The 16,016-nt window shown below is 40.0% G+C and overlaps 1 protein-coding gene across 2 annotated transcripts in view; it reads right to left on the bottom strand.

The window, feature by feature from the left end:
- The window catches only part of EFEMP1 (EGF containing fibulin-like extracellular matrix protein 1), a 57,587-nt gene extending 41,901 nt beyond the window's left edge, over nt 1-15,686 (bottom strand). Inside the window, exons 1-5 of one of the 2 annotated variants that reach the window (XM_012649859.1) lie at nt 15,239-15,686; nt 14,434-14,474; nt 13,925-14,012; nt 9,810-9,858; nt 9,259-9,645 (exon numbers count right to left, since the gene is read on the bottom strand). In XM_012649859.1, the coding sequence (XP_012505313.1) occupies nt 9,259-9,645; nt 9,810-9,858; nt 13,925-14,005 (517 nt within the window). In that variant the 5' untranslated portion in view covers nt 14,006-14,012; nt 14,434-14,474; nt 15,239-15,686. The remainder of the gene's footprint in view (nt 1-9,258; nt 9,646-9,809; nt 9,859-13,924; nt 14,013-14,433; nt 14,475-15,238) is intronic. The other variant, XM_012649860.1, reaches the window with a different exon arrangement.
- Nucleotides 15,687-16,016: the final 330 nt, after the last annotated feature.

Genomic DNA, 16,016 nt, shown 5'->3' with positions numbered 1-16,016 from the left:
CTTCTCTGGCGATTCAATTCTTCCTACTTTGGGAAGAGATCAAAACTGCTCTTCTTTAAGTCACCTACACCCAACTTAGTGACTTCCCTGGATTCTAAAAAACAGATTTAAAAAGGATCATTTCTGGCCTACAGTTCAGGAAAATGTCCACGCTAAGGTGGATTGCTCTGATTCCTTCTTTCTTTCTCTTATTTCACAGAACTTCATCAAAAGCCTCAAGTTTCTTCACAATATCAGAGCACTCACATCAATGTTTCCCAGTCTTACAGAAAGACAAATACTATATTGTCTCACTTATGTGCAGAATCTATTAATAAAAAAGTCAAACTCATAGAAATAGAAGAATGGTTCTTACCAGAGGCTGGAGGTGGGGGTGGGGTGGGGGAATGAGGAGCTGTTAGTCAAAGGGTACAAAGGTTCAGTTGGATGGGATAAGTTTTTTGAGATCTGTTGCACATCATGGGGACTATAGTTAATAATAATATAACATATATTTCAAAATTGCTAAGAGAATAGATTTTAAATGTTCATACCACCAAAAAAGGGATACGTATGTGAGATGATAGATATGTTAATAGCTTGATTTAATCATTCCAAAATGTACACATATATCAAAACATCAATCACATTGTACCCCATAAACACTTACAATTATTATTTCTCAATTAAAATGAAATTAAAACAAAAAATATTTTTCAGCCTTATGATTATCTTACTTCAAATATCATAAAATATTAAAATTTCCCTAACCCAAGTATATTTTCATTATTCACCATGAGATTTCTGAGGAAGGATATATTTTATACAGAGCTGCATTCACTGGTTAAATGGCTTGTCAGAAAATTAAAAAAGAATCCTAGCATTTCCAATTACTAGTGTTACTCTTGTAATAACAACAACCTGTTTAGTCACCAATGTTTACTAAAAACTTAATCATCCCGAATATAAAGAATAGGTTTTATGACTCCTTCTTTCAAGTAGCTTAAGCTTAAAACAGGAAAAAGGTATTTAAGACTTCCATTACTAAAGGCATAGAATAGTCTCTTTCAATAACTACTCATGGATCACACTAAAATTTTATAACATTTACAGTTGGATAATACATCTTACACATACCTGGTACCCAATAGCTTATTTTCAAGGATGGTTTAAGTCTGCATTCTCCTTTGATTAAATATCATTCATTAACACAAACAAATAACAAAAATCATTTACTGAGTGCCTAGTCATTAATAAGTAAAACAAAACGCAGTTCTGGAAGACATTTAGACAGAGGCAGATGAACTCATCAGTATTTTGTTGGGGAGGGTTACTGATGCTGGAACCAGTCATAGATGTTTGCTGTGCAAAGTGGTTCAGCATCATTTGTACCTTCTGATTTAATCTTCTTTCCCACCTTATCTTGTTAACATTGCCATGAGAAACGTGCTGCTTCTGGAGATATTTCCTGGGAAACTAGTCCAGGACAGAAGGAACATGGATACGATACAGTGCTGCTTCTCACTTGTTCTGCTTGGCTGCACTATGGTTACTTCCTCTGATGGCTGGATCTTAATTTCCTCATCAGACCTCCCAACGTCTCCTCATTATTCTCTCCTAAATTCTCCATTCCAGGGAGGAAACAAACTTTTGTTCTTGACTGCATTTCTGGGGACATGTTTTCTTTTTCTGTCCAAACATATATTAGTAAATTATGGGGCTACCAGTGTCACATACTAATTTAATGTCTACTTTTGACAATTTGTCATGTACTTCTTGTTACTTTACTGAACTATTGTTTATTTCTTTTATTGTTATTTGATAACTCATGGGTTGATTATGACAAGTTCCCTCAGGACTATAACTATTCCTTCCTTCTACCCTGACTCTGTCAAACCACAACAGAAAGTGGTTCTCAAATTTGATTGAATTTATTGAATTCTGAATGGTTTTGTGTTTTATTTGATCAATTTCTCTTGAAATATTGCCTGACTATCCTGAACTGGATACTTGAAAATAGATGTATAATTATTTGAAAAGTAGTTGAAGTTTTAGAATTTGATTTGAACAAATTTCAAGCTTTTTAGTCTATTTAGTACACATTTACATACACTGATTCACTGTCTCTCCTTCCTTTTAATCTGTGGTCATATAAAATTAACAGCAATAAACTATCTGTGTTGATGCCAATATCTTGGCACTCAGTCCTTCTTTCATATCATTTCTTCCCTTCATCTCTATTAAGTGTTTACAAATCATTTCAGTTTAAACTACAAACCTGCAATTATGTCTAAATTCTTGCAATGACAGCATTTTCTTCTGCCAATATCTGAATGCAGTTTTCTTGATCAGTTTTATTTCTGAGTGTGCAATTTGCAGTTACCTCCTGGAAAAAGCAGCATGCTAATGAGTTTCAGATGTGGCGTGAATTATTTGTACATTCGTGCAAAATCAAACACATTTGGGACAAATTTTGTTTACTCTTTGGTTTCAAAGAATAAAATTGTGCCAGTAATTCAACAAGTGCAAAGGCAATCCTTACAAAAGGGACAACTTGTTGATTTCAGGGCATATCCTTGAGACTTCCTGCTGGAGAAAAAAATAATGAGCCAGTACCAGTGTACATTCCTGAAGTTATCCAGGCTTGCAATTCTACTCTAATCTGCTTTTTGCTTCTATGGAGAGAGGGAAATTCATTCCACAGATTAAGTGTTAACAAATCTTAACAAGAATTTTCTCATCTTTGATAGATCAAGTTTAAACTGAACAGAAGACACTTAGGTGAATACTCTTGAAATATCTGATATTTACAGAGTCTACATGGGCTGAGACGGTCAGCCTATATATCTGATATGGGAGGCATCCCCTATCACTTTTGTATTGAAAGACACTGTACATCCAGAGTCAGAGTCAACCTCCTTCCTTTTCATGGTTCTACATGAACTGAACTTCTAACAGCATTGCTTCGTCTCATAAATTTGTGCCATTAACTTAAGGGGATCCCTATAGAAGATATAGGTATCACTTAGCACCAATCATTGCCACAGCTGGAGCACAACTTAGTCTCACCTACTGACAATTGAAGGATGGCTATATTATTTCATATTTGTAGGGTTTACAGAGAGATTCAAGGCTCTCCTGTTTTCTTGTTAAGATCCCCCTTTTCCTCTGGATGTCCTTGATTCAAGGATATAGTCCTAACCAGGATTCATGGCCATCCATGTTTAGGGATTAGAGGACTGACAGCCATAAGAAAGATGAGAGGAGTAAAATGGAAATATTATTCTACCTGAGAAGCAGAAAGTATATTTTTGATGTTTTCTCTTCACTACTTCCCACATCCCACGTAAAGTATTCTGACCTTGCCATCTGATTTATATAGCTGGATGTATTAATAGCTTCCTGAAGTTAAGTGAGGGCATTGGTTCTCAGACTTGAGCAGGCATCAAAATCATGGGATTGTTAAAACATAGATTGCCAGGCCCCACCTCCAGAGTTTCTGATTCAGTGGGGCTGGGAGGGAGCGGGTCTGGGAGCTTGCATTTCTAATAAGTTACCAGATGCTGCTGCTGCTGCTGCTGCTGATGCTTCTGGTCTGGGTACTACACTTTGGGAATCATCGAATTGGGGAGTTATATTGCACAGTCTTGCCGCAGACCTCAAATGGTTGTTATGTGATTTTTATGAAGGAATTTTAAGAATACTTTCTTAATGTGTATGAATCAGATATACATACTGTTCACAAATGCGTATTAAAAATGTCATAAATTGACTAGAAATTCCATGACCATGGTATTTTGAAAAGTAAATTATGAAACAATGCTAGATTTTTCAGGAAGAAATCAATCACTTCTATTACACTACATCAGCTTGTTTAAAAAGTAATTAAGTTTTCCCTATAAACTCAATTCTTATCCATTTATATGGCTTTAGAGAATTTTCAGATACTCAAAGGTAATTAACAGCTAAAAACAATGAAGAACTATAAGCATACTAAATGTCCATTTTACTTTTTGTTTGAAGTATTTTTCTAAGGTTAATGTCATACTTGACTCAATTATAGTCTTCCTTTTGCAAAATATCTATTTTCTGAGATCAAAGGTCTTCACTGGGCTGTATAATTATATATAACAAAAATTAGGCATTTCCATACAAAACTAACCCACGCAGCCAGAGACTAATAACATTAGTAAGGATCAACAAAAGGGCAATGTTTGAAAGTTGTTTGGTAATGACAATGCCAGCTATGCTAAGCCACTTGGTTACACTATAATTTGCAAATCCTTTTGGATATGAGATTATTTAAGTTTAAAATGAATGAAGTCCAAGAAGGATGTCCCTAACATCTGAGAAGCTGTACTCGAACATGTTCGTTCAAGTTTCTCTTTTTAAAAGTAAGTGTATAGATAATAACTTCTTTCTTTTTCAAAATAGTATTTTTGTTACCCTTATATTTATAAAGAAATGTGCAGAAGATAATAGATGGTCCTGAAGAATATAGAGATTTTTTTTAAAAACTCTGAGTATACTGTAATTTGTTTGTTCCTTTAGACTTGACAAGAGGCAAAAGAATTTTTTTTTTTAGTGTTTTAGTTGCTCCTGCATCAGAGGTAATAATGATAAAATAAAATCATTGGAAATACAGCTGAAACTTAGAAAAAACAAACATTTTAGCAAACTGAAAAATTTATAGTGGAAGTATAGTATTTAATTTGGCCGTGTGGTGATGTGGAAATGTGAAAAGATGAGCTATGTTACGACATATATCTAAGTATGTAGGTGCCTACATGTCTAGGTATCCTACACATGCAAAATCTAAAACAATGTGAAAACCTGCTCATTGGCAAACTGGAAAGTGGGAGCCCAATAACCGCAAAGGCTCTAAGTACTTAAAAATCAGTCAAGTTTGGTTTTTGAAAGTTCAAAACAAGTTTAAAAAATAGTCTCACTAGCCAAGCAATGCCTTAACCTGTAAAAATGGGCTCTAATGTTAGGACTTTGTCACTCTTGGCTGTGAGGTGAAGGGAATTTGGTTATGAGGCTATTCTAGGGTGATCAATCATCCTATTTGTCTGGGATTGAGGCATTTCCAGGGACATATACTTTCAGTTTTAAAACCGGGACAGCCCTGGTAGACAGAGATGGTTAGAAACCCTAGGGTATGTTTTCACATCTCTCAGTGACACCTTATGTAATACAAGCCAGGTACCGCACTCTGGATTTGGGTCCATAATCAGCTTCATTGGGCATTTGTACTTAAGTTTATTTCTTGGTGGCACAGTTTCTTTAGCAAGTTAGCAGTCATACCTGTAAATCCTGACCAAGTTTAGTAATGGCTTATTTATCAGCTATGCAAAATGCCCTATGTTTAATTTTTTGAAAGTTTAACTAAGTGAACAAATTCCTTTAAGTAGGGCTTTCTCTTTCTTGCTAGTTCCCAAATGACTTCTGTTTTTCTCTACAGGAATGGGGCTCTTAGAAAGTTATATATGATTTAAAAAATTTTTCTTAACTTGAACTAGTGATTTCTAACTCCATCTCCTTTGAGGAGGATTACATAGAAACTATACCATACAGATGTAGAAAACTAAAGGTGAGCCATCAATGGATTATAATATATTCCCTATTCATCCAATTTCCTTTCGGCATACATGAATATCTGTTGTCTTTGAGGTAGATGTTATCTCATGGAAAGAATTAATTTCCAAAACTTTATCTATACATGACTCCATGTATATAATACCGAAATGATCTTCATGTAATTTTATAGCCACCAAGGATAAAGTCAGTCATATGAAACACCTAGTGTGACTGGCTCCCACACCACCACCCTTATTTAACAAAAATTACCTGAAAACACTTGCTCACTATGACTTGATCTTTGGATGTTACATTTCATTTCTAACCCTTTGTTTTTGTACAAAACAAAACCCTGGAAAAATTCATGAAAAATTTCATGAAATTCATGAAAAATATCATATTTTCATTAAACTGTTAAGACACGGACAATTGGTTAAAAGATATATTTATAAAATAATGTATATAAAAAAATCTACTGGTATTATTTAAATCATTAGGAACTGTCTGTGGTATAATGTGTTCAAAGAAACAACTGATTTTAAGACTGAAACATAGCACAGATTTTATTAATAGCCCTTACATAAAAAATGTCCTCAGTTTTGGGTTATATAATGATAAACTGTGCCTGTTGAAAAATATACGTGGAAAAAAAAATAATTTTTATACAAATGAGACTGATCTGTAGGCATTCATTTATTCTAATCCAGCTGACCATGGTAAATGTGTTTGAATTACTGGGCATAAGTATGCAACATTTAAAAGGGAGTGGAGATCTTTATTAAAACAGAAGGCTCCTCAACCTCCACGATGATGTCAGTAATATAGGTCCTTGGAGCACATTATTGTTTTAAGTGGAGGTCCACACACTTTCACATTGGTTATAAAACATTATTTTGTGCTGCTGGCCTGGAATGAGAATGTCATACATCTGCAGGCAATTAGAAGAAGCTGGACCGCATGTTTGATTAGCTCAATAATAAATGGGCACAAGTGTGACTCGACTTATGTTAGTCACATTCCCTAGACAGATTATCCTGTTGTTATCATATGAAATAACCCCCTTTTATCAACAATTAAGTAAATCCACATTTACAGGCACTTTGCAAAATTGTGAGGTGGGAAGAAATCCAACTTAAGCCTTAAGTCTTCCAAAAAATGTTTAACCCTTCTTTTAAGGGTACAGACCCCAATCGCAAATTCTAGAAACTGGCTAAATTACACAGAACAGTTTGAGTTGGAAATACCCTGTGTGCACACAATCAACAAGTATGTACATAGCATCTTCTTTAAGCATTTAATAGTCTGTTCATAACTAAAAATTCCCAGAGAAGAATCATGAATTATTAATATTCTTAATCATGAATTATTATCATGAATTAATTATTAATCATTAATATGTGAAAAAGTAACTTTGTAAAGTAGTTTAAATATTTTCAAGAAAAATTAAACAGGATTTCATTTTCATTATTCACAGTGCAATTTCTACTACAACCAATGCATGTAAGTCTTGAATATCTATATATACACACACATATATATATATTTTTAAGAGAGTCTTGCTCTGTCACCCAGGCTGGAATGTAGTGGCACCATCATAGCTCACTGCAGCCTCTAACTCCTGGGCTCAAGCAATCCTCTTGCCTCAGCCTCCTGAGTTGCTAGGACTACAGGTAAGTGCCACCATGCCTGGCTAATTATTTTTAAATTATTTTTGGTAGAGATAGGGTCTCACTATGTTGCCCAGCCTGGTCTCGAACTCCTGGCTTCAAGCAATCCTCTGGCTTTGGCCTCCCAAAGTGCTGGGATTACAGGTGTGAGTCATTGTGCCAGGCCTTAAATATATTCTATTTTAGAACTTTATCCAGTTCTAGGCATTGTTTTTGAATTCAACAAGAATTCAAGATGGCCTATAAACTATTTTGGGAAATGACTCATTCATTTACCTGTTTTTTTTTTCCTCCCAAGTACCATTAAAATATACAACATCTGAAGTGCTAAACATAATTCAGTATATAAAAGTCAATTCTTAAGAATATTTGAGCAAAAGTTTTTGATTTCAGGAAAAATATCACCAAACCTTCCAATCTAATTATATATTAAAGTAACACAATTAAAAGTTGGTATAACTTAAATAAACTTAAGGTATTTTTAAATCAATATTCACCTAAATACATGTAGAAGAATAACCTCATCAGTTTTTATCTTGACATAAACCTTAAATTAAATATCAGAATATCAAGCAGATGCTGAAGCATTCATCATCAGTATTGGAATTCTGACTCATGACAGTAACACGAAACAGATGCTAATACGATGCGCCCTCGGTAACCATCACAGCACGGGGTAGCTCTTGATGATGTGGGGTGCTTAACATGTGCGCACAAAATATAAAATAATAAAAGTCAGAGCATGAGAGGTTTCCTTACTTCATTTATAAGCCATTTAAAATGTAGTATCTCTTATACAGAAGTTAAAACCAAGCAATGATGAATAAGGGGCAGCACCCCAGGGCACAAGGATTTACGTCTTTTCCTTAATTCAGCAGTCAGTGACCTCCACTGAATCCTTCATTGCTGAGGGAGGACCGTGCTCTCTTTCTCACTCACCACCAGTTAGAAGGCAAGAACTCCCGGGCCCTTTCCATTGGCTAATGTTTACCATGCACTTATGTGGCGGTAACATGAAGTTCTGGACCACAGGGTCTACCCCTGGCAGGGAAAAAGAAGTCTGGGGGCTGCTATGGCCCCATTTCAGTAACACAATCTCCACACCAGGTAGCTCTGAAAGAGTTTGCTAAGCAGGAAAAGGGAAACAAAATCCCTCAGTACAGTCGCCTTAGCTAACATCCTACATGTCTTCAAAGCCCGAGATTCTTATCACTCTGCTAGCATGAGTCTACAGCTGTTTCTAGAATACACAGTGATGTGTGCTCTCTGTGAAAATAAACAGAAAAGCCCAGGCGGACGATGCCATGGTGCAAGTGATATAAGCAAAATGTGCTCAAATGAGGGCTTCAAAAGAGATATAAATGTGAGTGGGGGAGAGTCCCTCCAAGGGAAGGAGAAGCAGGAGCCCCATTTATTTATTCCTGAATGAGGAAAATAAGTCAGTGGCAAGTTCAATGAAAAGAAACTTGAGAAATCAAAGGGGGACATCTATCGAGTAGCTTGACAGCACAATTTCAAATTCCCAGTGAATAACCTGACCGCTGCTTCTGACAGCTGTGACTCTGGCGCCTGCCTGCCTGGGTTTGAAGGCCAGCTCTGCACTTAGCATCTGTGTGACCTCTGGTTCTTAAACTTGGATGCGTGCTGGAACCACGTGGGGAGCTTTAAAAAATACTGATGCCTGGAACCCATCCCCAGAGACTGTGATTTAATTGGACCAGGGTGTGGCTTAGCCATCGACAAGTTTTAAAAGCTCTCAAATGACTCTAAATATGGGCAGCTAAGGTTAGGAACCCCTGATGAACTTTCTCAGCCAGTTTGCTCTTTCTCCATTTGTGAGATGATGACGACACTGACAACAAACCTTTTAAGATTATTGCGATGATTAAATGTGATAATGCAGATAGAGCACTTTGCACAATGTCTGATGCATGGGAATCCCTTAGTAAGTGTGAGTGATTATTATCATCATTCTCCCCACTAGGGGCACTTGGGCAAGAACATTCTGGTTAGGGTAATAGGTCATGCCTACCTTGGCACACGTTGTGCTCACTCTGCTCGTAGCCTGCTGCACACTGGATGCGGTGGGCAGGGTTGGAGGGGATGCGCTGGAGGTCAGCTGGGTTCCGCCGGATGACGAAGTTATTTCGGCCTGTCTGCACTTCAGGGCCTGCGACTGCAGCAGCACTGGCCACAAAACCACCCCCAGGCAACACTCCGCTGGCCGCCATGCTACTGGCAGCTACACCCCCGGTGGTTGCCCCCGAGGTTGCTTCAGCTGCTGGTGTTTCTTGCTGAGGCTGTTCATTATTAACAATAATCTGGGCTGTTTTAGGAAGGCAGAGGTATCCTCCATAGTGGTTGACGCATTTCATTCCGCCTTTGCAAGCGTCTGGGACAATGTCACATTCATCAATATCTGCAGTCAGTAATAAAATAAGTCAAGAATCTTCTTAGTGGGAAGATGGAACATGTAAATACATGTGCATGCCTTTTTGGGTATAACACACACAGGACAGGAAGAGACACACGAGATGGAGACAGAAGGCAACGCTCAGATGGGGGTCTGTGAAGCTGGCTCACCTTTGCACTGCTGTCTCACAGGGTCCCACTCATATCCGTCAGTGCATTGCTGCGGAGAAAACACCAAAGCAGGGGGCAGGAGACAGTTAATTGATGTGTCCATTCCCTAAGAAGTCACTCTAAAAGCGTCATTCTTATGGCAACAACCCTTGTGCTAGAGGCCTAGATATATGATGAGATAGGCAGTTTAACATTCTCTAGCTTTGCTTCCTTAAAGACAAGTCAGTGCCTTGGACAGCTTCAGGGCACCCTGTGCAATCACCAGCTGCCTCAGCTCTTCTCCTGGGTTTGGTACAGTTGCCCATCACCATCTTCTTGGAATTCTTTTCTGTCTTGAGACTAATCTTCTCCAACCTCTTTGACTGCTTTTTTTTTTTTTTTTTTGGTTTTATTTTCCCCTTTTCCAATACTGTAGATTTTACAAACAAACAAAATTCAATGAAGTTCTTTTTTTTTTCTCAGCCCTAAACTCTTCTCTCTCTTGCTCAATCCTCTGAGAGCATTCAAGCACCTGGCTTTCCTTACCATTCTGATCTCCATCTCACACGCTGGCCTGCCTCCTAGCTTCATTTCCTTGGGGTCCCCTGTAGTTCACGCACCAAACAAACCACCTGTGGAGCACCTTCTCACACTAGGGACTGTCCCAGGGCCTGGGGATGCCTATGCTATGCAGACCTTGTCCCTGTCCTCAAGCAGCTCACAGGCCAGAAGAGGAGACAGACAGGTAGACAACTTGCAGCAAGTGCCTTCTACAAGTGAGTGCAGTAAGGAGTGACGGACTCTGTCAACGGCTGTGGTGGAAGGGAAGGCTTTACAGGGGAGGTGACAAGTGAATTGGGCCTTATAGGATGAGCAGAATTTTTCTGGAGAAATATAGGAATTCCAGGAAGGGAAACCATTGTGAACAACAGCACAAAATTGTTAAAGAGGGAAGGTGCTACAAGGAGTTCTGGGTGGGTGGGGCATGAGGTTAGAGAGGTAGGCAGGGACAAATCCAGAAAGCCTTTGTTTGGGACAGGGAAGAACTGGATTCTACCTTGAAGGTCACTGAATCTCCAGGTTTATTATGCTTAAGGATCACCCAGGGTACTCGTTAAAATGCAGATTCCTGGGCCCACCCAAAGGATCTGATTCTGTAGGTCTGGGTTGGGGTGGGAGGCTGGAATCTAAATTTTTAACAAGCATCCAGGTGATTCCCATGCAGGTTGTCTAGCGCTACTTCTTGAGAAACATTGCCATAGGTGATAAAAGCCCCTGAAGAATTTTTAAGCTTAGGAAACAATTTGATCAGATGCTCATTTGAGAAAGTCACTGTGAGGAAAATGCTTCAGGAAGGATTGAGCAAAAGAGGAGTAAACAACCAAATAAACTTCAGTTCTTTTAGTAGAGCTGAGAGCTGCTTATGCATCCAACAGATGCTGGACAAGTAGATAACTGAATGGAGGCAGAGATCAATTTAGATATTTTACTGATATCTGAAACTTACCAGGGTGAAAACTAAACTCACTTTATCTCCCAGAGTAATTCTTTCTAGTTTCCCCAACAGTCTCGAAGGCACGTCTTGGGACCCAGGATTGCAACTTAAACATCAGCACTGAATGCTCCAATTATTTTCTTTCAAGCTCTGCTGACTCTGTGTCCATTTGTGCATCTAACACAGTGGTGTGAGCTTTTTTCTGGCTTCATGAGTAGGTTAGGCTCGATATCCCTACATTCTGCACACATCCTCCCTGACAATCTTTCTGGCTCTCTGTTATGCTGCTCTTGGATCCAAGAGCCCAGAGTGGCCTGGAGATCTCTCATTTCTCATTATTGCCATCTCTAGGTTCTCTTCACTACCCAGCTCCAGCTGATCTGAACTTATCACCGCCTGGACTTGTCTTGTTTTCACTTCCAGCCTTTGATTACGCCATTCTCTCTGACTCAGGTATCTCTTCAGCCTTTCCAGATCAATCTACTTCCTTCAAGAAGCAGCACAGAGTTCTAGCTCCTCCAATATGGCAGCGCCAACATTAATCACCTCCTTGCCTATTTCTTTAGCAATCTTTATAATCTGTATAATAATACTATTTGTGCTTGCTTACGAACTTTGTAGTTTTCAATGGTATCTTCCCCAGGGCAAACTCCCTGAGGCAAAGGGCTGAATTTTCTTAATAAACCAATAAATTCTTTTGATGGGGTGAGAGCTGCTTATGCAGATACATGTGGAGTAAATACCCGAATGGACCCTATCTTTAACACGGAAGGGGAGTCTGAGGCTGTCTTGTAGATACAAGCCCATTCTTCTGAAAAGTATCTTTTAAACCATGCAAAAATGGCAGTTCCCTTGAATAATTTGTATGGTAAATAGAGAAAACTTGCAGTTTATTTTAAGTATTTAGTTCGTGTACATTTAATGTGGGTCTACTATTAAATAAGCCTAGACTGAATTTAGCTTCACCACTTGTTGGCTGTGTAGCCTTAAACAAGTTAGACAGTGTCTCTGATCATCAGTTCTACCAGTAGCAGAAGGAAGATGATTCCACTTACCTCACACCTTGCTTTGAGGATGAAAGGGTATAATGTCTCCACAGTGGGGTACTCAAAAATAGTCCTTTAACCATCTTGTCCTTTAACCATGAATTATGAGGCATACACAATTTAAAAGAGAATAGACCTAATCTTAGCACAAAAAGGGTATCATATGTGGGAAATCTGTTGTAATAATAATGAACCCTTGTTAATGGTTTTTAAAACTACAGTGTTTAATTCACAGGAAACTTTCTCTGCTAAAAATGAATAAGATTTAGGTGATTAGCAAAGGGGAGGGTGTAGAAGATAAGCAATTGTAAAAGCAGTAAAATCTTTTATTAGATGATTATAAAAGTGGATAACAAATTTAATTTTAGCTCCCTGAGAAGGTAATAAGTTTAGCCTGATTAAGAAAATATTTTCATTTGAAGATAAACAACACATGCCTTCAGTTTTCTTGCTTTATTTGTCTTCAGCAGAGGAAGCAACTGCATTTAACATGAAGTTAACAAAATATTTATATTAAACTATTTTATTTATAGTTGATTTGAACAACAGAAAGGAACATTTGCCAGATGAATACTAACATTCTAGGGATAACATGGTACCAAAAAGTGAGATAATGTTTATTATCAGTAATTGACATTAGCTCACTTTTAAGAGTTTTATTTTCAAAAATTTTTCACATTCTTTTGAGTAGGATTACTTAATTTTAAATTGGGAGCAAATAGAAAAATGTGTTTTTCATATTCCAATCCAGGACAAATGTCTTTCACCCCACAATACTTATTAAAGACTAGAAAATACAAAACAGAGGTGCAAACAAACTCACCAGAAGTGAGGTAAGTACTACCCTTCTCTGCTATCACCCCATGTGTTCCTGGCAGTGGGAGGGGTCAGATGATATTTTTAATATTTTATTAAACATTGGTTATGCCCATGTAATTAACTAGTTAAATATTACTCAGAAATATCAGAGATGCTAATTAGAAAATGCAAAACTGAGTTGTACACAATGAATTTTAAAACCACTTTAGCAAATACTGCATCCTGGTAACACATACTAAAGTGTATCTGAAGGGCATTTATGAGTTATCAGTTATACTATAAATGAATAAATATATAGCTTTTGTAAATTCAATAAAGGCCACTTACATGAGAATGTTAAGTTGTGTGCCCAAATGAGGTGATGGGCTTGTATGATGTTTAACATTCTTATTTGACTTGAGTCTTATTCTGCATGCGTTGGTTTTATCTGCATGTATGGAGGAATCCAGGCTTTCCAATTCCTTCTGCCCATTAATTTATTGAATGCGTTGGAAATACGGAGCTTACTCTGGTTATAGTTTCAAAAGGGTTCCCATTTTTGGCCTTGCACAAATCATTACATGTTGGTCCCTATCTCGATTGGTGATTTCAGTGAACTTTTGAAAGGATCAAGGGCACTTTAGAAGCAATCTTAAATGTGAGCCATAGTAAAGTGTTGTTTAATCTATTATCCTCCACAGAGTACAGCCCACATACACTGGCAGGGGTGGGTAAAGTCTTTCTGTGTCAGAGAATCCCGCTGAAACACACTTATCTCAAATTCCATCACCCCTTACCGTGTACGTGATGGTTTCTTCGGTGTCCTGTGACTTGACCAGCGCCAGAGTCAGCATGGTTAGGAGAAGGGCTTTCAACATTGTGAATCTCAAACAAAACAGAAGACAAATTGATGTTCAGTATCTGCTGCGGGGAAAATAAAACTTTAGCAGTGAAGTAACTAGCAAGGACGGGAGGGCGGGGAGGCTGAGGCTCCACCGTACTCAATTTCCAATCTGCTTTCTCATCTCCCCTCTCCCTCCTGAACCTCCCCGTAGCACCACGGACATAAAAACTGCTGCGGAATTGCATTTCACTTTACTCCATCCTGTTATGCTGTATATATACAAAGGGCATTTAGCGTGCATTTTATACTGCACCTACACAGCAGACTCCAGAAGGAGGGGATCGAAGGATAAAAACAGAGCAATCAGTTTCAAAGGGGACAGTGCATTTTTTTTTCCGGGGGAGGAGGTGGGGCAGCAACTCTCTATTCCCTTGAGTGTTAAGGCTTTCCCTGTATGCTCACCTCCTTCTAGTAAAGTTCCTTGCACAGCTCAGCAAAAATACCTGCGAGCCAGCATGAATTACCCTGGGCTCAAACTTTTTTTTTTTTTTTTTTTAACACAATACCAAAACAAAAGTCAGCAATTTCCTCCCAGTTCTAGTAGAATATCGGAGCTTCTCACGCACGTCCCTTAGAGCTTCTTGCATCCCCCAGCATAAAGTGGCATATCCATCGCGTTCTTTGCGCACAGCTTTGTTTAAAAGCCCCAGGTTGTGTGGAGGAGCAGCCCAGCGCATCTGTTTCTCTAGTGTCTTATCAGTGCCTCGGTCCCCAACGTGCTACCTTTAGGACTAGGCTGCCTAGGACCGGAACCGGGACCGCACCGCAGCCCGAGGTACAGAGTTTCTGGGCGTCCGGCCTTGTGCCCGCAGGGAGGTGAGGTCCCCTTTCTTAGCAGTCCCCCGGAGCTGCTCAGCGTTCCAGCTTCTAACGAGCTCCTGTGGAACCCAGGTGCGGCTTAAATCTCGCACATTGGTCCCCTGAAACTTTCAAAACCGCGTTTACGGTCGAACCCCTGCCGGCTGGTTGTCGGCGCGCACACACATGCCCATCCCAACAGATGTCACCGAGTCCTCTCACGTGCCAACAGATCGCATTCCGAGGCTGCACACCTCCACCTCCCTCTCTGCTTGAGACACCCTGCACAGTCCAGGGCAGTTCTCGGGTAGTCTGCACCCCTCAGGTCACCCCACCTTACTTACTCCCCCGCGCACGGCCCCGCGGGCACTGGGCGCGCTCGGTGCGACCCCCAGTCCGGGGCTCCTACCTGCGCGGCCGCGCTGCGCTCCGGGCCCGGGCAGCGAGGGGAGTGCGCAGGGAAGGGCAGCCCCGTGGGTCTGAACTGGCGAGGTCTGGCAGCGGCCCCGGCGGCAGGAGGAGGAGGAGAAAGGAAGGGAAAGGGGGAGGGCGAAGGAGGGCGAAGGGGGGCGGAGGAGAGAGCTGAGGGAGGCGCAAGCGCTGAGCCAAGCGCTGCAAGCCCGGCAGGAGAGCGCGCCGCGCAGCTCGGTCTGCGCCCCCAGCTCCTGGGGCGGTCTCCGCCGCCCCGCCTGACCTCCCTTGCCTGCTCCTCAGTTTCCAGCCTCGCGGGGACTCCAGGCCGAAGAGGGCACGTTTGGCATGTGATGTCCTAGGTTTGCATCAGCCTTCGGGATGCTCCCAGTCTCCAGGGTGATTTCTCGTGCTCCAAGGAGGGCAACACATCTTTCCCAGAGAGCTTCTTAGAGTCTCTAGAAATTGCCTAAATTCCCGCCCGCCCCCCCCAATAAGTGAGTGCTAGGAGAGCAAATAGAACCGGTCCTTTTGCCTTTGCTTTCAGATTTTTTTTTTTTTTTTTTTGTGAAGGGATGTGTGCTTCCTCAAATGGAGAAAAATGAGAATTCATTCATTCATTCAACACATATTTGTGACTTCTTATGTGCTAGGAGTTGGGAACAGGCCAAATAGAACTCCCACTAACAAAATTGTGAGGTGGGGTTTGTTTCGTGGTCTCTCAAACCTCCCTTTCTGATAACAAGTGTTGGTGAGGATGTGGAGAAAAGGGAATT

This window comes from Propithecus coquereli, unplaced genomic scaffold (assembly GCF_000956105.1).
Source record: "Propithecus coquereli isolate 6110/MARCELLA unplaced genomic scaffold, Pcoq_1.0 Scaffold305, whole genome shotgun sequence".
In the NCBI taxonomy this organism is placed as follows: domain Eukaryota; kingdom Metazoa; phylum Chordata; class Mammalia; order Primates; family Indriidae; genus Propithecus; species Propithecus coquereli.
The sequence above is the reverse complement of the archived record's forward strand: the minus strand, read 5'-3'. Positions and strand labels throughout refer to the sequence as shown.